We start from the raw sequence: 23,591 nt of genomic DNA on the forward strand, positions 1-23,591 counted from the left end.
TCAAGAGTGGTTTTTTGGGTGCTTTATGCTCTGTAATTACTAAAGTCATAAAATTTTCCTGGGACATGTTTTTAAAATAAACAATGGTGATTTTTTTTTTTGTTTGATTGATTTTTCAGTTTATTTTGGGTGTTTCTTACATCAGTTAATGGGCTTTTAAATGCTGTTTGGTGAAGTGCTATGGTTCTGTGGGGTTTTCCCCCCAAATACAACTTTTTCTTATTTTTAACCATTGTGTCTGCACAACATCAGGCTTAAACTAAAGAAAGCAGAGAAAACCACTAGGCCATTCAGGTATGACCTAAATCACATCCCAGATGATTATATAGTGGAGGTGAAGAATAGATCAAGCAATTAGATCTGGTAAACAGATTGCCTGAAGAATTATGGACAGAAATACGTAATATTGTACAGGAGGCACTAACCAAAACCACCCCAAAGAAAAAGAAATGCAAGAAGGCAAAGTGACTTTCTGAGGAGGCTTTACAAATAACTGAGGAAAGAAGAGAAGCAAAAAGCAAGGGAGAAAAGGAAAGGTATACCCAACTGAATACGTAGTTCCAGAGAATAGCAAGGAGAGAAAAGAAGGCCTCTTTCAATGAACAGTAAAGAAATAGAGGAAAATAACAGAAGGAGAAAGACTAGAGATCTCTTCAAGAAAACTGGAGATATCAAAGGAACATTTCATGCAAAGATAGGCACAATAAAGGACAGAAATGGTAAAGAACTAATAGAAGCAGAAAAGATCAAGAAGAGATGGCAAGAATACACAGAAGAACTGTACAAAAAAAGATCTTCATGACTGGAACAACCACAATGGTGTGGTCACTCACCTAGAGCCATATATCCTGAAGTGTGAAGTCAAGTGGGCCTTAGGAAGCACTGCTGCCAGTAAAGCTAGTGGAAGTGATGGAATTCAAGTGGAAATACTTAAAATCCTAAAAGATGATGCTATGAAAGTGCTTCGCTCAATATGTCAGTGAATTTGGAAAACCCGGTGGTGGCCACAGGACTGGAAAAGGTTATTATTCTTCATTCTAATTCCCAAGAAGGGCAGTGCTAAAGAATGTTCAAACTATCAGACAATTGCGCCCACTTCCCACGCTAGTAAGGTTATGCTCAAAATCCTTCAAGCTCGGCTTCAGAAGTGCTTGAATCAAGAACTTCCAGATGTACAAGCTGGGTTGAGAAAAGGCGGAGGAACCAGAGATCAAATTGCCAACATTTGCTGGATCATAGAGAAAGCAAGGGAATTCCAGAAAAACATCTACTTCTGTTTCATTGACTACGCTAAAGCCTTTGACTGTGTGGATCATAGCAAACTGGAAAACTCTTAAAGAGATGGGAATACCAAACCATCTTACCTGTCTCCTGAGAAACCTGTGTTTGGGTCAAGAAGCAACAGTTAGAACCTTATATGGAACAACTGACTAGTTTGAAATTGAGAAAGGAGTATAGCAAGGCTGTACATTGTCACCCTGCTTATTTAATGTATATGCAGAGCACATCATGCAAAATGCAGGGCTGGATGAGTTACAAGCTGGAATCAAGATTGCCAGGAGAAATATCAACAACCTCAGATATGCAGATGATACCACTTTAATGGCAGAAAGTGAAAAGGAACTAAAGAGCCTCTTGATAAGGGCAAAAGAGGAGACTGGAAAAGCTGGCTTAAAACTCAATATTAAAAAAAACTAAGATCATGGCATCAGCTCCCATCACTTCATGGCAAATAGAAGAAAAAAAGGTGGAAGCTGTAACAGATTTCTTCTTTGGGGGCTCTAAAACCACTGTGGATGATGACTACAATCATGAAATTAGAAGATGATTGCTTCTTGGAAAGAATGCTATGACAAACCTAGACAATGTAACAGAGGTCCATATAGTCAAGGCTATGGTCTTTCCAGTAGTCACATACAGATATGAGAGTTGGACCATAAAGAAGACTGAGCACCGAAGAATTGATGCCATTGAAATGTGGTGCTGGAGTAGACTCTTAAGAGTCCCCTAGGCTGCAAGGAGCTCAAACCAGTCAATCTTAAAGGAGATCAACCCTGAATACTCACTGGAAGGACTGATGCTGAAGCTGAAGCTCCAATACTTTGGCCACCTGATGTGAAGAGAGACTCATTGGAAAAGACTCTGACACTGGGAAAGATTGAGGGCAGGAGGAGAAGGGGGCCACAGAGGATGAGATGGTTGGATGGCATCACCAACTCAATGGACGTGAACTTGGGCAAACTCCAGGAGATGGTGAGGGACAGGGAGGCCTGGTGCGCTGCAGTCCATGGGGCTGCAAGGAGTCAGACATGACTTGGTGACTGAACAACAACTCTGCACAGCACACTCTGAGCAGCTGGAGTTTCTGTTTTCTGTGACTTCAGTGGCACATAGTATCTTCTGACTCATCTCCCATGGGGGAAGCATGGGGAATATAATATACAAGTACATCACAGGAAGGATATGTGGGTTTGCTAATGGCCTGAAAAAATTAAGTGCTAAGTAGCTTGATTCTTTCCACTTCTCTGTCTTAAACATCAAGTTCAACGGAATTAATTTCCTAAAAATGATAATTCTGTCCTAATGGAACACAATTAGGAAAATATGTGAACATTCCCTTTTCAATTATGTAGGTTTAATTTCTTTTAAGTAACTTCAAGTAATATCTCATAGCCATGAGCATTCATATTCCAATGGAAGTCAGAAATTGACATAAATTTAAATTAGCTGTAATTATACTGTACAATACTTATATTTTTATATTTTTCCTTTTTTTAAAATTAGTTGTAAGCTAACAATTAACACCTTTGAACCAAGCTCCACCTGACCCTCAGTACTCCCCTGAATTACAGTAATTCTGAAATGTTAAAGTTTGTTCAAGGTAACAGATTTCTCCTTGTATCAAAAAAATCTTCAGTAATACCTTTACTGATGGCTGTTTCCTACTAGACAACAACAGATTATTAGACAATGGTAGACAACTGAAGATTATTGAAGATTATTGAATCTTCAGTCTGAGTTCCATCTTAACCTAGAAAATGAATGTTTCTAAGAACATGCATAAGGGCTACAAAACTGAAATTGAGGGAATTTTTCAATAAAAGCCTTCTTCATGGCCTCAGTTCTTCCAATTTGTTTGAACTAATTCATACCATAGGCCCTAATTGTATGTGCCTGTAAATGAAAGATAAGTCACAAGAGTGTACTTGAATTTCCCACTTGTATTTTGAATACTAACAGGGTGCTCAATTTGGAGGGAGTATAGCATACAAAAGCAAGACTCTAATCAGAATGCCTTCACTTAGTAGTTTTGTGCTCTCTGGGCAAGATGTGTCACCTTTCTGAGTTACAGGGCCCTCATCTGCAAAGTGTAAATAATATTACCGTGCTGACTCAGGTGAGATAATGCATGTAAAAGCACTTAAAACAGTGACTGGGTCACAGAAGCACTCAGCACATGCTTGTTGCTCAGTAGTGGTGCATTTGACCCTTGCTGAATGTCTCCTGTGTTTTGAATGCTGTGGCTTAGGTCACTGTTTATGGATGAGTGACAAGAGTCAGTGTAGTCGAACCCTCACCTAAGACGGATGCTGACCAAACTGAGTGATCTCATGTCAGGCTGTCTGGGACCAAAGACTATTATATGATGCTTTATATAGTCTGGGGCTGTTATGATAGGAAATCATGGGGATGTAAGTCCAAGAAAGAAAGGAGGAGCTGAGGTGAGATGCAGCATGGATTTGAGCACAATGGCCAGAGATGTCTGTTAACTCAGGTGTCTGAACACATCTGCAGAATACAACATGGCAAGTGCCTGCTGTCTCTGTCAGTGTGAAGAACAGCTTCCTTTTCAGGGGGTCAGCCCCACATCTGGTTACCAGAAAGTGATAGTTACTGACAACGGAAGGAATACTGACAATGTGAAAATTAGAGTGTGATGGTGAAATGCAAATAAAGCCACAATGATAAAATTTAAAAATAATGCAGTGTCCGCATTGGAGAAAACAACTGGAACCCATAATTCATGCTTATGCATTTGCACCCAAAGTCATAGACAAGAATATTCAAAGCAGCACTCTTCATGATAAGCAAAAAATGCAAACAACCTAACCATCCATAGAGGATGGATTAAGTCAGTCATGGCAGTCTTAGGATAGAATGGGTCTTCATCCATTTTAAATGATTTTTACATATTTTACTTTTAATCTGGTTTTAAAAATCAAACTGTGTTTCCTAAGATAAGTTAGAGGAAATATGCTACAGTGCAATATGTTTTATGTAATTTAAAATGCTCATACACACGAATTAACTGCCCATACTTTTCCAATATGCATACATATCTAAGATATATGCTTTAAAAACAGCGTAGTGGGTGTCATGGAAGGAAGGGAATTTTGACTGAGAATTGGGTTATATCAGGACAATAACTAAGACAAATTCAATGAGAAAGGAGAATTGCAAGAATTGATGGTGACAATTCCAGGTCCCTTCACTACCCCTCAAAGCCTCAAAGTAATAATAATAAAATAGTCACAGAAAATATAAGCAGAGAAGTATACTCATCTTAAGATGCCAAGAATTACCTTCTTCTGCTCCTTTTGGAAAACTACTATGTTACCTTACCGCATTATTGATAATTTTGCTTTCCTTTGGGGAATCTTCCCCCTTGCTTCTCAGCCGAATTACCTCGTTCTCCCTCTGGCTCCTACAGCTTGCTGGTCATACACAGGGGTGACTCTTTGCCCCAGTTCTGCCGTCCTCACAAAGCTGGACCCTTTGGGTCAGGAAATATGCTGGAACCATAAAGTGCCTGCTACATAGCAGTTCTCCGCAACTGTTGATAAATAAATCAGTGAATAAAATAAGGACTTCGTGTATGTAAACATCTCTACCTTAGTTTATAATTATCTCAAATATCTAGAGTTGAATAATAACTCCTTACTCCAAGACCATGTAAGATGTATAGGCAACAAGACATGGTCACTCACATATCAGGAGGGTGGGGACGGAGCTTTGAGGATAAGCAAATGGTAAACTAGGGGGGAATCTTACTTAAAATCTGGGTGTTCATCTCATTATATACATTAGCAACTCTAACTGCATTCTAAGGAACTCAGTGATTCCACACAGTAGAGTTACTAGCCATCCTGGGCTTCCTCAATGTTCTCAGCCATTGCTTGGTAGACATGGGACATTTTAGCAACTTGCATTTAAAGAAGGAAACAGGAGAATAAGGTGTAAACAACAACCACCTCCAAAAGTCTATTGAATAACAACTCCATTGATACCATCTCACTAAACCCTGCATCAGATAAGTTATCATTATTAACTGAGGAGACAGAATCCCCATTTTCCTGGCCATCTCTGCAAGAATAAAGACAGATGAAACATAAGGTATGTTTCCTAAGTCCAGGCTCTATGGTTAAGTCTGCCTTGTCTATGGAGGAAGAAAGTGGCATTTAAAGCTAAGGCTGAGTCATCTTTTCCAGGCCAATTGTCAAGTGCCTGATGGATGTCTTAGGGCTGCCAAGTGAGTTATTAGAGGAACACAGAGGGTTACAAAAGGCAAAAGGACAAAGCAGTAATATAAACCCTCCCTGGAAAACACTGTAAAGAGAATTTTTGAGATTCATTTGCCCACAGCATGACTCTACAAGCTTTTAGAACATATTTCAAAATAAGTGCAAAGCTTTATGGATAAAGAACAGAAACTATTAGGTGTTTTTGCTGGACTTCCCATTCTGTGTTTTACAACATCAGTCTTACTGCTCACTTCTCGGGAAGTCAAAGCAGAAACTTACATAACACAATATTGTAAAGCAATTATTCATGTATGCTCAGTGGCTCAGTTGTGTCCAACTCTGTGACCCCATGGACTGTAGTCTGCCAGGTTCTTCTGTCCATGGGATTTCCCAGGCAAAAACACTGCAGTGGGTTGCCATTTCCCACTCCAGGATATCTTCCCAACCCAGGGATCGAACCCATGTCTCTTACATTGGCAAGTAGATTCTTTACTGCTGTGCCACCTGGGAAGCCCCAGGAAGCACATTATATTACTCCAATTAAAAATAAATCTAAAACACACACACACACACACACACACACACACACACACACACAAAAACCCAAGATACATCATGATCAACAGAGCACAAATTGAATATTCTGGTTCCAAATAGGAAAAGGACTACGTCAAGGCTGTATATTGTCACCCTGCTTATTTAACTTATATGCAGAGTACATGATGAGAAATGCTGGACTGGAGGAAGCACAAGCTGGAATCAAGATTGCCAGGAGAAATATCAATAACCTCAGATATGCAGACAACACCACCCTTATGGCAGAAAGTGAAGAGGAACTGAAGAGCCTCTTTTTTTTTTTCTTTTAGGTGATGGGAGATTCTGGGAAAAGAAACAGCACAGGTAAGGGAGTGTGGAGTGGAAGAAATGTTCAAAGAAGGAAGGATAAACTTCTCACAGTCTGGCACCCAGGGAGCATGGCACAAAATGCCAACAGATAAAACTAGGAGGTGTTTGGGGGAAGATTTTTATGAAAAACCTTGAATACCATGGTAGGTTAATATTTTATCCTGTAGATCAGGTGTTTTCAAATCATTTTATCAAGAGAATTTTATTTTATTTTATTTTATTTTTATTTATTTTTTTTTTACTTGTGTGTTAGTATTTTATTTATTTTTTTTTCCCATTTATTTTTATTAGTTGGAGGCTAATTACTTTACAGCATTGCAGTGGTTTTTGTCATACATTGAATTAGCCATGGATTTACATGTATTCCCCATCCCGGTCCCCCCTCCCACCTCCCTCTCCACCCCATCCCTCTGGGTCCTCCCAGTGCACCAGGCCTGAGCACTTGTCTCATGCATCCAACCTGGGCTGGTGATCTGTTTCACCCTAGATATACATGTTTCGATGCTGTTCTCTTGAAACATCCCACCCCCGGGTTCTCCCATAGAGTCCACAAGTCTGTTCTATACATCTGAGTCTCTTTTTCTTTTTTTGCATATAGGGTTATCGTTACCATCTTTCTAAATTCCATATATATGTGTTAGTATACTGTAATGGTCTTTATCTTTCTGGCTTACTTCGCTTGAAGAACCTCTTGATGAAAGTGAATGAGGAGAGTGAAAAAGTTGGCTTAAAGCTCAACATTCAGAAAACTAAGATCATAGCATCTGGTCCCATCACTTCATGGCAATTAGATGGGGAACAATGGAAACAGTGGCTGACTTTATTTTTTGGGGCTCCAAATATCACTGTAGATGGTGCCTGCAGCCATGAAATTAAAAGACACTTACTCCTTGGAAGGAAAGTTATGACCAACCTAGACAGCATATTAAAAAGCAGAGACATTACTTTGCCAACAAAGGTTCGTCTAGTCAAGGCTATGGTTTTTCTAGTGGTCATGTATGGATGTGAGAATTGGACTATAAAGAAAGCTGAGCACAGAAGAATTGATGCTTTTGACCTGTGGTGTTGGAGAAGACTCTTGAGAGTCCCTTGGACCTCAGGGAGATCCAACCAGTCCATCCTAAAGGAGATCAGTCCTGGGTGTTCATTGGTAGGACTGATTTTGAAGCTGAAACTACAATACTTTGGCCACCTGACGTGAAGAGCTGACTCATTTGAAAAGACCCTGATGCTGGGAAAGATTGAGAGCAGGAGGAGAAGGGGACGACAGAGGATGAGATGGTTGGATGGCATCACCAACTGAATGGACATGGGTTTGGGTGGACTCTGGGAGTTGGTGATGGACAGGGAGGCCTGGCGTGCTGTGGTTCATGGGGTTGCAAAGAGTCAGACACGACTGAGCGACTGAACTGAATCCTTTAGAGGTTACAATGTGCAAGTTACACGTCTGTTTTGACTCTATCGAGTGGGTTCCTGCTTCAGAGGGAATTAGGGCTCCCTGTGCCTGGTTGCCTGGTGTGATGATTCTCTGTGTGTCTCAGAACTCTGAATGCTGGCCTTTCTTTTCTTTTTTTTTTTCTTTTTACTGTCACCCTGCTTATTTATTTTATTTTATTTTATTTTTGGTTTTTATTTATTTATTTTTTCATTTATTTTTATTAGTTGGAGGCTAATTACTTTACATCATTGCAGTGGTTTTTGTCATATATTGAAATGAATTAGCCATGGATTTACATGTATTCCCCATCCTGGTCCCCCGTCCCACCTCCCTCTCCACCCGATCCCTCTGGGTCTTCCCAGTGCACCAGGCCCGAGCACTTGTCTCATTTGAATCAGTGCTGGCCTTTCTTACTCCGTGATCCATTTAACCTTCCAGAAACCCTTTTGATGGCTTATTTCCTTCTCTCTGTTACTGACCAATACTATTCCTCCCAGACTGACTGAGCTCTAACTCCCCCCAGGGCAATTTATAAAGGTACTTGAAACTATTAGGCAGAGAATTTCTCTGGCCTTTCCCTCTGTTGAGCATTGTGTATATGATTGGTAAATGTTACTCATAAAGAAAAGAAACAGTTATGTAACAAGCTGGAACAGGATCCTACATAAGTACCCTCCTATGTCTGTGTCTATACTATACATTCTGCCGCAGATTCTTTCCAGAAGAATTGTAGTCACTTTTCAGATTCCGCTAGAAGCTTCCCAAACACCCTCCCTACTTGGTGGGCACCATTCTTCCCGTCCGTGCTCTCAAACGTGCTGTGCAGGCTTCTTACACAGCAGCGATCGCACTAAGTTTATGGTCTGCCTACATGTTGTCCGGAGCCTGAGCTTTAGAATCTGGAGATGTGGCCCAAATCTCTACTCTCCACTTACCGTCTCCACTGGGGGAGTCATAAAGCTGCTCAGACTTCCAATGACCTCACCTGCAAAATGGGTCTGATAGTACCTACCTCACCAGGTTGGCATTTGGCAATAAAAGAGAGAATGAGTTTTGTTCTGTGCTTTTAGTTTTTATGTATTTACTTTTGGCTGCACTGGGTCTTCATTGCTGCATGAGCTCCTGCCTAGTTGTGGTGCAGGGGCTTCTCATTTCGGAGGCTTCTCTTGTCGTGGAGCGTGGGGTCTAGGGTGTGGGCTTCAGGAGGTGCAGCACTGGGCTCAGTAGTTGTGGCACAGGGCATGTGCCCCCCGGCCTGTGGATCCTAGTTCCTAGACTAGGGATTGAACCTGTATCCCCTGCACTGGCAGGCAGATTCTTTAACCACTGAACCACCAAGGAAGTCCCGAGAATGAGTGTTTAATTACCCTCTAACAGTTCCTAGCAAAAAGCATAAACAAGCCTTCATAAATAAATCATGATGCATCTATACAGTGGAATACATGTCCATTAAAAAATGGTAATATGTACATATATTTATTGACACAGAGCTATCTGTGACATGTTAAGGAAAGGAAGTTACAAAAACACTTAGTGTTCCAAGATCATTTTTATGTAACTATATATAAATTTAAAGTGTACTCATATATATTGTGCTTCTAGAAAGGAGGCTCACCAAAATGCTAATAATTATTACCAGTAGGTTGTGGAATTCTGGAATTCTTCAAACTGCCTGAATAATGATAAAGCTATTGTTTTGGAAATGAACCTTTAGGAATTCCATGCATAATGTCATGATAAATTTGAAGACTTGGAGGAAAAAACATATGTAACTGGTAATTTGGCTGTATATTCCAAAGCTGAATATGCAACGACCATCAGGATTGGTGAGCAATAAACAGACACTGGTTCACTGTGCCACATACTAGTTGACTCTATGTAAGTATGTAACCTTTATGAGCTCCCATTTTTCTTGCTAAAAAATAGCTTTTCATTAGACCTACAAGTTCCTCTCCAGCACTGACATTTTCTCTTCCATGCATTTAACAAATATTCACTGAGCACCTATCACATGAACACTTAAGCATCAGAGACATGTGATGAAGGATTGAGATGAAGCCTCTGACCCTGTGAAACTCACATTCTAAAGTAAGAGGAAGACACAGGATGTGTTCAGCTGGTAGGTGCTGAGGTCCGGTGGCGCCTGGAATGGTGAGGGCTCCTCAGCTGCAGGGAAGAGTGGCAAGCACCAAAGCTGGGGGAGGGAGCAGACCAGGCATTTTTGAGGAGCAGAGTAGCCAGAGTGAGCTAGACTTGGTGACTTTTAAACTGTGGGCCTGAACTCAGAATAGATACCCAGAGCTCAGTGCTAATGACTAACCAAAGGGGCAAAACCTATAAGAAACTTGAGGTATCTGCTCAATCCAGACTCTTCAGAAAGGAGATATTCATAATTTTGGAAATGCAGAAAAGATTCACTTTTGATATTGTCTATGCATTTGGCTGTCATGAATAGAAAACCTAACTCAAAGCTAATATATTTGACCAAAATCATAGGACTAATAATATCAGGACCAGGCATTTATAAATATAAATATAAATCTTCTAATATTTATAGAAATCCATTGAAGTAGGGATTGTTATCCCTGTTTGGACTTGAGGAATCCAAGACTGAAAGAGAGGAAATTAGTCGTCTAAGATCTTGTTGCTTATGAGCAGAAGAGCTGGGATGTTTGGAGTTCAAGTTCATGGCCTTTCCACTAGATGTAGAATAAAGATTCAAGCCGCCCTCTTCTCACAGATTATAACCAACTAGGAGAAGCCCACCCATGCTCTCTCTAGAGAAAAGAGGCAGATTTTAACCGGAAAGCAGCTACATGAGGTCTAAGCACCTCCAGTGGGAGACGAATTCCAATGCAGCCAAGCCGCGCTGGTCAGATATTATCTACTCTTCACATTGCTGTTACTCTTATTGATTGGTACTTAGAGAAAACAGGGTGAGGATGCTTAAGCTGGATCTTACTCACCCTGACAATAAGAGTCTCCAAATTTAATGATTCACGTTGGTGCTGAGGAGAGACCAGTCCAGAGTTGCTATGAGAATTACAGACTGTCACTAATAGTAGAAGCTGCTGTTGTTGTTGTGTTAGCTATAAAAAATTAAAGTCTTGATTTCTCTGGGCTTTAAGGCAGGTTTTCAGACAAAGTAGCCAGGGCATAAGGCTTAATGCTGGGATTCCCAGTGTCTCCTTCACAGGCTGAATGCCTCGTTTGTCTTGACTTCTTGGCTATCACTTTCAAAGTGTAGATGTGGTTATTATTTACTCTTCAGACAAAAGAATGGAGTGAGAAATCCTTCATTCTCTGGAGGACTCTCCCTGTGTCTTCTAATAGGCCTCTGGCTCTTCATTCATGTCAGTCCTTCCCTTTCAGTCCTGCTGCCTCATCACCAGATCTGGGTTCTAATGTTGTTTGGGGATCAGCAGAGCAAAGTCAAAACCTGGCCCAGAAGCAGGAGTTCAAATTTGAGTTCCAACCCTGTTCCCATGCTCACTGTGGAATCTAAGTTAATCCTCTTTATCTTGGTATGGTTTTGTAGAGATTAAGTGAACTAATATAGAAAATGTCTGTAACATAGTAGGAGCCCAATATATGTTCAGTTCAGTTCAGTTCAGTCGCTCAGTCGTGTCCGACTCTTTGCGACCCCATGAATCGCAGCACGCTAGGCCTCCCTGTCTATCACCAACTCCCAGAGTTTCATTGTTATTATCAACAACCTAATTGTCTAACCATGTGCCCTAGTCATATATGCCATTACCCATGATGACTCAGATACATCAGACATTGAGAAACACTCCTTTATTGAGACCCTCTCTCCTTTACCCCTGTCATTCTCCACCCCCAGGACATTCTGCTGATCTTCCCTTTCCCCTTTCCCTTGTTGTCCTTATCCTCTTTCCTTTGGCTGCACCGCACAGCTTGTGGGATCTTAGTTCCTCAACCAGGGATTGAACCCACACCCTTGGCAGTGAAAGCGCAGAATCCTAACCACTGGACCTCCAGGGAATTCCTTCCTTGTTGTACTTTTTTGTACCCTTCACAAGTTGACAGTTTTAGTTAAGTAGTCTTGATGGTATCTTTTTACTTACTGGCTCTAGAAGAAGCCAAAGTCCATATAATTAAAGTCCAGTCTCTTTATCCACACTTGGAGCACAGCAGTGGGAGAAGGTTGGTAATATTATACACTCCTGCTCATCAGCGTTACTGCAAAAACACAGTTGCATGCAATAATGAGGAGGGCTTTGCTCTCTTTACAAATTAATGAATTAATAAATGAACCAGGAGAGGGAGCATCAAGTTTGTGAAGATGCATTTCTGCACACCTCACACTTCTACTCCCTTGATATTTAACCAGTAACCAGAGTAAAATGGACCATGAAGGGAAACTATGAAAATCACAGGGTTCTGCTCCAGGCTCGAGACTTAAGATAATTATCTGCAACTTGAATTTCCCAACCTCTGATAGAAATGAGGTCATCTTGATAGCCATGGCTGAACTGTCACCCCAGCTTCTAATGCAGGACCTCCATCCAGTTTTCTTTGAGGTCTCGGCCCAGGATACCTAGGAGTCCTGAAAGGATATCTTATGTGGAGACTGAAAAAGTCCACTTCTCAGGGATGTCAGTGCTTCATGAGGTGTCCTCTGGAATCACCACCCACTGACTCCAGTACACGAAGACCATCAGTCCTCTCCACTGTCCTCTGGGCATAACTACTAAATATACCAGTGTCCCCTTAGTACCAGGTCAGGGCAGGCTTTCATGACAACATAGGAGGCCTCTCATCACTCCAGGACTCGAAATCAGGCCTAGTATCCTAGGTCCCAAAGTGGAAGTGGCCTATGACCCAGGCCTCAAGGCATCCTATTTCTGCCAGCAGCCCTCTCCCCACAGACTCAGACAAAGTGGTGTTTTGTCCACCTGCACTCCGGATCCCAGAGAGGAGCTGTGGACCTAACAGCCTTTGTGCAGACCTCCTACCTCCCCTAACCAGTGAACACCATGTTCACAGACAGCGTGACTCTCAGTGTAAGATCCTCTCTTAAGCCAATGAAGACAAAATCCTTGCTATCTAGGAGCTTGTTTGATTTTAAATCCTACTGTTTTCTAGAAGCATCCCGGTCTTTCTCCATTCAGAGAAAGGACAATTGGAGTACAAATGCCTAGGCCATCTTAAAGCTCCAAGGCTACAAGAGCAGTCTCTCATTTCCCCATCAGCCAAAGGCTGAGGAAACAAGATGAGCACAGCGTGTTCTTGCCCCAGTGGAGCTCAGAGCCCAGTAGGACAGGCAACTTTGTCATTGATTATTCAGGGAAGGATGACGTGAGAACACAGCATTTAGGTTTGGAAACCTAAATCAGACAAAAAGAGTCAAGGAAGGAGACTTCAAGAAGAATAAATGTTTGGGGATGTGTTTTGAAGAACAAAAGAAGTTAGCTAAATAACAAAACGTGAGATGGAAAGGGATTTGTGTGAAAGTGGTACATGAGTAAAGCCTTTCTTAGTTTTAGCAGTTATGGGTAATTCCACAGTTTCCTAGGAAAGGTAGTTATTATTTATCAGACCAAAGATTTCTGTTACTAGGATGGGGATACGGTGAGGAGGAAGGATGTACTAGCCCTTTAACATTTCCCTCAAGGGGACCACATTTAAGCTTAAGCTATTGGAGAATTACTAGTGTTAATCAAAGGTAAGCATTTATAAAATGAAGGATGACATCTTATAACTGCTGTTCAATTCTTTAAAAAAAAAAAACCTAAAGATGAAAAATGTCTTGTTGTAAGCCACAGTGTGCTTGCCCAACAAGATTGGAATTTTCCTTGAACTTGAGGGCTTGACTTTCTCAGGAAACCTCTCTCTGGTCCCACACTAGGTCAGACCTTGCACTTGTACACACTAGAGTCCTGTACTCTTCTTTATCCCAGTTCATGAAAAATGTGTATGTGTGGGTGTGTGCATGTGTGTGTGAGATTCAATTGTTCCACCTTCTAGGAGTACAATCTTAATCTGTTTTCTCTCTGCTCTATCATCAGTTTCTAGCACAATGTCTGGCACAAAATACATGCTAGATGTGTCGATTCTGCAGCTCCTGCCATTGTGTACTGTTCTGTTGTGATTTTCACTATTAGAGTTTTGTCTCTATTGAGAAAACAAGAATTGTGTCATGAGGAGGAGAAAGCTATAGTCATTCAGGTTAGCTGATATGACCTGGTCATATAAGAGGTTAAGGGTCATGGGGGTATTTAGAGCTCTCAGAGCCAATTGCCAGGTAAGAGGCCGTCACTTAGAACAGAAGCTTTCAAGTGATGTCCAGGAAGAAAAGAATAATAGGTTTGTTTTTAACAAGGGACATAAGCTATGGCAGACACACAGGACCAAATACTTTATTCACAGGGTCCAGTCCTAAATGCCAGTGCAAGGCCTGTTGCTCAGAAAGTATCAAGAATTTCAAGACAGTGACAGAGAGCATGCACACAAGTGCAGGGCCCTGTGTGACCACACAGACGTATACCCACTGTGACAGGGAGGAGAACACTGACTCCTACTAGATCTGTTCCTTTTCACTTTAACCTCTGTGTTCTAGTGCCCAGGAGTTTAGTCCTGGGGGCCCTGCTTTTGTAAAAGAATGTTGCCTGTTGGCTGAAATATACAGGAGAGACTATTCTCAAGGCTCTGACCTTTAAGAGTCCATCCATATAGAGACAAAAAGTTGCAGGATAGAGAATAACATTTGCCTTGTTGGAGGTCTACATGAACATTGTGAACTGTGTGGACTGCTACAAGAATAGAGAATTCTTACAAGAATTTTGCAACAACTAACCATGCCCCTCCCTCAAGCTGCCTTTAAAAGTGCTTTGCTGAGGGTCTCCCTGGTGGCTCAGTGGTAAAGATTCTGCCTGCCACTGCAGGAGACACAAGTTTGATCCCCGATCAGGGAAGATCCCACATGCCATAGAACAACTAAACCCATGTGCCACAGCTACTGAGCCTGGGAAGCAAAACTGTTGAGCCCACATGCAGCAACTATTGAAGCCTGCGCGCCCGAGAGCCTGTGTTCCGTGCACTGCAACTGGAGAGTAGCCCCTACTCACCACAGCTAGAGAAAAGCCCTCACAGCAATGCACAGCCGTAAACAAATAAATCTAATTATTTTTTTAAGTGCTTTGCTGAAACCCTGTGAGGAATTTGGGGGTTTTGAGACATGAGCCACCTGTCTCCTTGCAAAGCCCTGGGGTAAATCTTTCTCTGCCCCAAACTCTGGCTTTTCAGTTTGTTTGGCTTGACTGTGCATTGGGCACACGAACTTGCGTTCAGTAACACCATGAAGCTGGCCTTACAAACATTTATAGTTAATAAATAAAATCTGAACATGAGTTTATAGTTTCCTATGGGAAAATTGGGCAGTTTTGTATAGGAGGGGGCGTGACTTAAATATCCAGATGTATATCCTTCCCTGCACATTGAGGTTTTTCTTCAAAAGGTACCAGGTCCTTCTGCCCCTTAATTCCATGGGACCATCTCTCTGTTTCCAAAAGATCTACTAAGGCACACTGGTTTGCCCCTCCGCAAACAGCCCTGACATTCTTACTATCTTGCAATGCCCACTTACTCCACAGCTGAGAAGATTTGGCCTGGATTTGAGGCTCCACAGTCCAAAAAGCATGGATTTTGAAGCCAAAATGGGTTCAAATCCCAGCTCCACCACTTACAGTGCAGCCACTTAGAGCAAATTAGTTACTCTCCTGGTTTTCTCATCTATAGATGAGAACGATGTTAATAACACCTAGCCTAATAGGGTGGCTCTGAGGATTAAATACGTAAAAAGTGTGACCGGCTTAACACAACCAAACTAGGGCACATCCACGTTTTGCAGTATCTCTCTGCTTAAGTCCAAAGCTGAACCGAGGAAAGAGGAGCGCCCTCAGGCCAGGAAACCCCAGCTCTGCTTGCTTCCTCCGTCACTGAACCCTATAAATAACTTGGCTAAGTCACTGGCTCCGGCTCCCAGAGAGTCGCAGTTTCTCTGGGTGCAGAAGGAGGGAGTTGCTGCAGGTGGTCCCTCCCGCTGGATCATTCGTTTGGGCTTTGGTCTGAATTTTCCTTCTACCTCCTAAAGCATCCCGGGACCGTGCCGAGCACCGGAGCTCGCCCAGCCTGGTCGCAGGGCCTCCCTAGGGCGCGGCCCCCTCCGGTTCCCCGCCGGAGCCCGCGCAGCCCCGCCCCGGAGCCACCCGCCCCCACCCACCCTCCTCCGGCGAGCGGGTCAGCCGGAGCCCACTCGCCCGCGGCCGAGCGGCAGTCACGACTGTGCGGTTGTCGCCGAGGTGGCCGCGGGCGCGGCGGGGCCGGCGTTCTCTCCCCCAGCCCGGGCGGGTGCCGGGGAGGTGGGCAGGGCCGGGGCGGGGGCGAGGCCGGAGGAGGGCGCGGCGGCGCCTCAGCGAGGATGGGAGTCCCCGGCCTCAGAAGCTGAGCGAGCCTGCGCGCGGCGGGGAGGGCGCTCCGGAGGGAGGCGAGCTTCGCTGTTCCTCCGGGAGCCCAACACCGTTCCCGCGCCGCCACGATGATCCCCCCGAGCGGCGCCCGCGAGGACGGCGTGGACGGGCTGCCCAAGGAGACGGCGAGCGCCGAGCAGCCGCCCTCTCCTGCATCCACCGGCAGTCAGGAATCCAAGGTACGGCGCACGCTTGCCCCAAGAGGACACAAACTCACTCCTCTTCCTCTCTGTCCACCTTTGTTTCCTCCCCACTGGCGCTGGCGCCGGAGGCTAAGACGCTTCCCTAGTTCTTCTCAAGGACTGTACTCCCTTGAGACTTGAATGTCCGGCAAAACTCGCTGCTAGCGATGCTGGACCATGTCGCTGGGGACCCAGTCTTCTTGTCCGCACGGCCCCGGGGCGTTGCGCTGGGCTCCTACCCTGCGAGCACCCGCAGTTCACAGTGGCTCCGGGTTCGGATCGCTTTCCTGGGTGGTGATGGCGTGCTTGTTCTGTGCCTTGAACCTTCATGTGCCTAAAGCGCGTGTGGGTATTAGGCGGCTTCTGAAGGCTGAGGGACAGACAGCCCAGGACACTCCTCCAGAAAAGCCGGGGCATTTGCGAACTAGCAAAGGCTCGCCTGTATCCCAAGGGCCTGAGACCCTTAGGCTAACCGAACTCATCCCTAACCTCGGATACCACTGATTTCAGAAAAATTAGGGAAATGCTACCTTCTCGAGAAAGTTGATGTTCCTCTCGTGGAAGTTAATCCTCGAACTTAAACTTGCTTTTGTGAGAGCTACACTGACATACACAAAACCAGCCCCGCGGCACTTCTGTCACTGTTACACTTACTCTGAGACGTTCACGGGTGCCAGGCGCATGTTTGGAAATCTTGGAAGAGGATCAAGTAAAATGCGGCTGCTAGCTGTTCGATGCCAAATGGCATCTCAGTCGGGAGTAAAAACCATAAGATGGAGTTTGTAGTTATATGGATTCTTTAAGTGCAGGGCTCCTGGCTCTTTTTCCAGATCTCCTTGTGGGTTCCCTGGGTGTCTTTGGAATGTGGGGCAGTTCTTGTGGAGGAATGAAGGAGAGGAGGATGCCAGTGTGGAGAGCAGGTCAGATGGGGCCAAGAAGAGTCTTCTCCTTTATGCCTTCACACCCATCCCGGGAAGCCATTGACAAATCATCCGGCTCACACGCATAGCTAAGTGACTCCCATCCTAAGTGATCCTGCCGGCTGGACAGTATCCCAGCCTCTGAAAGTTAACCATCAAAGATGCTAATCCAAGACAGAGAGCTTGGCATTATCTTTATTTGGGGGGCAAATGTCTGACCTGGAACATGTGTGTCAACTTTTCTAAAACTTAACTATAAACGGGGACAAAAACCCCACCTTCCAGAATCATTGAGAGGCATAGAGAGATGGCCTAACACCCACCCAGTACAGTGTAAGGACTCAATCCTGTTCACTGTTTTCCTTCCTGAGATAAGGAGATGGGATCCATCTCACCACAGACAATTCACTCCAAATGGGTCTCACAACCCCCACGCACGGACCACTGCCCCTCCAATCAGAAGTTACTGGCTCTCTATCATTGTGCGTCATTGACCTAATTCACCTAAGTGATACGGGGTAGTGGGCACTTCACAGGTGATCTAGAATACTGGAAATGAATGTAACTAAACTCAAGACTGAAACTAATAATCAGCTTTTCTAATTGGGCCTGTTGCTCTGCAGTAGGTATGTTCTGGAAGGGGCTTAGCATTTGATTTTATAGCAGCATGGTTCAAACACACTGTATGGGCTTGCTATTTATAGATACCCTAATGTAAATTCTTTGGCAAAACAAAGACTACATATGTAATACCAGTCATTATCCACCAATTTATCTGGCTTATGGTTTCAGACTTGTACGCGTCAGTTTTTCTCTATGTGTATTTATATATTCCTAAATTTGCTGTCATAGCTTAGGTGTTCTTGATCAGTGGAGACAGGCTATGGGGGGTTGTCCATGAACCCCAAGAAGCTGAGCGCAAAGTAGTGTGCCTGAATGTGGGATTTTTTTGGCATAGTGTTTGTGATGCTCTCCAAGGGGCCAATGCTTCTCAAAATGGCTAAACTGCTGATGTGGAGGCTGTGTGGTAGGGAACAGCAGGATGGCAAGAAGCAGGAACAGAGGCAAGCTCTATTCATTCTGCACCAGGAGCGCCACATTTGAAGGTTTATTGGCATTTACAAGGATCTTCCATCTGACAACAAGTGTCTGGTAGGAGAACGTGGACAGCTAGTCATCCTGTATTACTCCCCTCCGAAGTGATCTGTTTGTCAAAATACCGTGTGGGGCAGGCATAGTTCAGCCTTTCTGGACAGTAGCCTTTCTCAAGAAGGACTTTTGAAATTCATTTTTTCTTTTATTTTATTAAAGTCTTATTGACTTACAGTATTGTATTAGTTTCAAGTATACAACATAGCGATTCAGTGTTTCTCTAGATTAGTCATCATACAAAGTCATCATATTCAGTGTTATTGACAGTATTCCCTGTGCTGTACATAGCACCCTGTGACTTACTTATTTTATAACTAATAGCTTGTACCTCTTAATCCCCTTCACCTCTTTGACTCATTCACCCCACCTCCCTCCCCCTCTGGCAACCACTGGTTTGTTCTCTGTATCTACGAGTGTTTCTGTTTGGTTATATATGCTCATTTGTTTTAATTATTAGATTTCACTCTACATTTTTAAAATAACTTTTTTTCTCTCCTGATAAGAGTAACAACTACTTTGTGGAAATTTGAAAAGTCATGAAAAAAAAAAAAGAGAGAAGGAAAAAATCACCCACTAGTCACAATCCAGAGGCAATTACTGATAATGTCTTGGTTGTATATTTGCCTTTTCTCGTTTTTTTATATTTACCCAGTTGAGAGAACAGTAGTAAGCATCTACTGGGTGCTTGGTGGGTGTCAGACACAACTTGACCCTTCATAATAACCCTGTGAGGGATATTGTGCTGTTATTTCTGTTTTATGGATAGGGAAGTGAAAGCTCAGAATGGGTAGGTGACTTCCCCTTGATTGTATAGTGAGTTGATTGACACAGCAATGACAGGAACCCGGGCCTCATGACTGTGGAGAACAAGTTTTTGACCACCATGCTGCTGTCTTTTATGCCCGTGGCCTGTCTTACATTCTATACTGTTTCGCCCAACATCCTAACCAAGTATTTTCTATGCCACTAAAAGCCGTTTGCAACTGTGTTTTGTTCTTCCCAAGAAATCCTTGAAAATAAATTGAGCCACATTATGACGTGAAATGATTAAAGACTAACTCTTTTCCAGCTTCTTTGATTTTGCTACTCTTTCCCCAGAAGTATATTTACGGAAGTGATTAAATGGAACTTCACAGAACCATCTGGAAAACTTGACCACGATGAACCCTTCAGTCTAGAGGGGCCATTAGAGAAGAATGATAATGATTCAGTGCCTTCAGCACATAAAATGTTTCTGGAATGCCATTTTCTCTGCAGATTCCTTGGAATGCTAAATCAAATATAGGAATAGGAAACACTGGAGATGATCTACTCTGGGTATTTTTTAAATAATGGATAATTTTATTGTGTACATTTATTTTATTATGGAAAACTTCAACACACACAAAAGCAGAGAAAACACTATGAAGAACCATCATGTACCTAATCACCTGGTTCTACCCAGTTATCAATTCATGGACAATCTTTGTTTCATCTGTAATCCCCACCAGTACCTCCACCCTTCCTTACACACACTAGTTCATTTTAAAACAAATTCCAGACATCAAGGGTCTTCCCAGGTGGTAAAAGAATCCTCCTGCCAGTGCAGGAGATGCAAGGGACATGGGTTCGATCCCTGGGTTCAGAAGATCCCCTGGAGGGGGGCATGGCAACCCATCTAGTATTCTTACCTGAAAAATCCCATGGCAGAGGAACCTGGCAGGCTACTGTCCATGAGGTCACAAAGAGTCAGACGTGACTGAGCATGTGTGCACACACCAGACACCAAAGCATTTCATTTGTACGTATTTACAGTTGTATCTCTGAAGAATAAGGGCTCTTTTCATAAACATGACTATAATCCTATTATCACACACTGGAGGTGTTTTAAATCATGGGTCAGTATAGTCTTTGGAGGTCTACAAATTGTCTTTGGAATACCTGTGAACAGCCAGAACTTTCAAAATTGCTCATGTACGTGTATATGTGCATCATCTAGGGAAGGGATCCATAGCTTATACCAAATCAATAAAGTGCTCATAGCTTTCCCAGTTTATTTAAATATTCTCTCTTTTCCCTCTGTCGAGTAAATAGAGGCCCAGAGAGAGGCAGTGAGTTGCCTAAGATCACAAAGGTAGTTACAGACAATAACCCCACCTAAGAACCCGGCTAGGGCCGTGGATGCTGTGCTGTGCTTAGTCGCTCAGTCGTGTCCTACTCTTTGCGACCCCATGGACTGTAGCCCACCAGGCTCCTCTGTCCATGAGGACTCTCTAGGCAAGAATACTGGAGTAGGTTGCCATGCCCTCTTCCAGGGAATCTTCCCAAACCAGGATCAAACCCAGGTCTCCTGCATTGCAGGTGGATTCTTTACCGTCTGAGCCACCAGGAAAGCCCAGGAATAGTGGAGTGGTAGCCTATCCCTTCTCAAGGGGATCTTCTTGACCCAGGAATAAAACTGGAGTCTCCTGCATTGCAGGCAGATACTTCACCATCTAAGCTACCAGGGAAGCCCAGGACCTTAGATACCCCAGCACAGTTTCCTCAGAGTAAATTCCAGTAAGCACAAGTTATAATGTAGTTTATGTGGTTTTGTTTTTTCATAAAATTAGTTGAGTTGAAAGAGTTTCAAAGCCACTAATGAACCTCACCCCTCTATCTTTCCACTAACTATCTCAGAAAGACCACAATCTAATTCATTGTCTAAGTGTTTGACAGAGATCATTGAATACTAAGAAAAATTTCATGTTTCAGCATCCTTTATTGCAGTGAATGTCTCTTTTTATACTGACTTATTGACAATGTAGAAATCTTACTGGAGTGTCACATGGAGTTTGGTATGGATTCCCTTTGCCATCACTTATATAACACAAGCTCACATTTTGATAATGTGAAGGGATTATAGGTTTTGAGGACAAATAAACAAGCTTTCAGATCTGTTCTTATCCATGCCATCTTTGTGTCAACGGGGAAGCTGCCTAACCTCTCTGAGTCTCAGCTTCCTAAAATCTAGAATGAGGATGCTAATTCCATATTGGCATGGTTTTTTTGGTAAGGTCTGAGAATATGTAAAACACCCAATATGTTGAAAACCTTTGTAAGCATAAAGCAGTGTTTGCTTTCTCTTCTCGCTTCAAATTAGATGACTCTGTTACTGGCCAACAGCAGATTTCATCATTGGGAAAATTTCAGTAATCAAAACTGACATTCTTATAGTATAACTGAATTTTCCTCCCTCTGCACTTTCAGTTATACTGCTGACTCCAGTGAGATTTCATCTTAGCTGTGTTGCATCCCCAAGAAGCTAAGCCATAGACTCCCTGGCAAGTGACTTTGATTTTAAAAGGTTGATATAAGCCACCTAGGGTCCCACTGGAGCAGTGGACCAAAGTGTCCCCTCATTCCAGAATGGTTTTCTCTGAACCTGGATGACCCTCTAAGCTAGCAAGAAGCAATCCCTAACAATAAAGATGTGCCCTGCATCTCCCAGAAAAGTTTCTCTGTCCATTAATCAGAAACTGTGTATGGATTGCCTACTTTGTGGCCAGCTAACCCATTACACACATATGAAGCTATTATTGATAAGAATTTAACTTCTAATAGGATAACTTCTAATAATAACTTCTAATAGGAATTTAACTCAGGGGGGGAGATGAAAGAAAATGGAACCCTGGCCTTGCATTCAAATCCCCTGGCAAGTTCCAGAACATAGGCTAGACCTGCTAAATGGAAATCTGTGAGTGAAGGTCCCAGGAATCAGTATTTTTATAAAGCTTCCTTGGACAGCCAAGTTTAAGAAACACTTGTCTAGACTAAAAAAACTATAGAAGGTCAGACAAAGGATTTTTTCCCTTCCAACCAAGATACTTGAAGGAACCATTTGTATTTTCTTTCTCTTCTTCTTCACTTCCCATTTATACTTTAATCCAAATGATGGCTCTGGCAAAGGTAATCTACTGTTTCCTCCCTTCTGTCAAAGAATCCAAGTGTTGCTCAGATGTAGCTAGATTTATGGGGTTGACTATGTCCAAATTATTTTCATGATTGTAAAAGTAATAAGCTCTAAATGTAGAAAACTGGAAAGCAGAGAAAATATAAAAATGCATTGATCACATAATGACCTAGACAGGGACTTCCCTGGTACCTCACCTGGTAAAGAACCCACCTGCAGTGCAGGAGACTTGATTCAATTCCTGGAAAGATCCCCTGGAGAAGGGACAGGCTACCCACTCAAGTATTCTTGGGCTTCCCTGGTGGGTCAGACAGTAAAGAATCCACCTGCAATGCAGGAGACCTGGGTTGGATCTCTAGGTTAGGAAGATCCCCTGGAGGAGGACATGGCAATCCCCTCCAGTATTCTTGCCTAGAGAATCCCCATGGACAGAGGAGCCTGGCAGGCTACAGGCCATGGGGTCACAGAGTCTGACATGACTGAGTGACTAAGCACAGACCTAGACATAAGCACAGACCTGTTAAGTTTTTGCTGTATTTCTTTATACACACACTCCCACACACATTCTTGAAACAAAATTCAAATAGTGGCTTCCCTGGTGGCTCAACAGTAAGTAATCCACCTGCAATGCAGGAGTTGCAAGAGATGCAGGTTTGATTCCTGGGTCAGAAAGATCTCCTGGAGGAGGTCATGGCAAACCCCTCCAGTATTGTTGCCTGGAGAATCCCATGGACAGAGGATCCTGGTGGACTACAGTCCATGGGGTGGCAGAGTCTGACACTACTGAAGCGACTTAGCACGCATGCACACATACATAAACGCATGTTATATTTTTTCTTCTACATAATGTTTTACAGAGTTTTCTTGTACTGTCTGATTAAGTATTAAAGATGGTACATTTCATTGCTGTACCGTATCTATTTCATCAGTCTCTTCTAATTATAGTTTAGATTCTTAGCTTTCATGCTTTAAAAAATATTGAAATGGGCATCCTGATACCTCAGCATTTGAATACATTTCTGTTTAGTGTCATGGGAAGTGGAATTAC

At 43.1% G+C, this 23,591-nt stretch overlaps 1 protein-coding gene across 5 annotated transcripts in view; it reads left to right on the forward strand.

Annotated features, from left to right (window-relative positions):
• The window catches only part of STAC (SH3 and cysteine rich domain), a 354,063-nt gene that overhangs the window by 225,530 nt on the left and 104,942 nt on the right, over window positions 1–23,591 (forward strand). Inside the window, exon 1 of one of the 5 annotated variants that reach the window (XM_020880822.2) lies at window positions 16,288–16,537. The exons of the other annotated variants lie outside the window; for them this stretch is intronic. Coding sequence (XP_020736481.1) covers window positions 16,427–16,537 — 111 coding nt within the window. The 5' untranslated portion in view covers window positions 16,288–16,426. Of the gene's footprint in view, window positions 1–16,287; window positions 16,538–23,591 lie in introns of those variants that run through there. 5 annotated transcript variants of the gene reach the window in all.

The sequence above is a fragment of the Odocoileus virginianus genome, chromosome 26 (assembly GCF_023699985.2).
Source record: "Odocoileus virginianus isolate 20LAN1187 ecotype Illinois chromosome 26, Ovbor_1.2, whole genome shotgun sequence".
NCBI classification, from domain to species: Eukaryota; Metazoa; Chordata; class Mammalia; order Artiodactyla; family Cervidae; genus Odocoileus; species Odocoileus virginianus.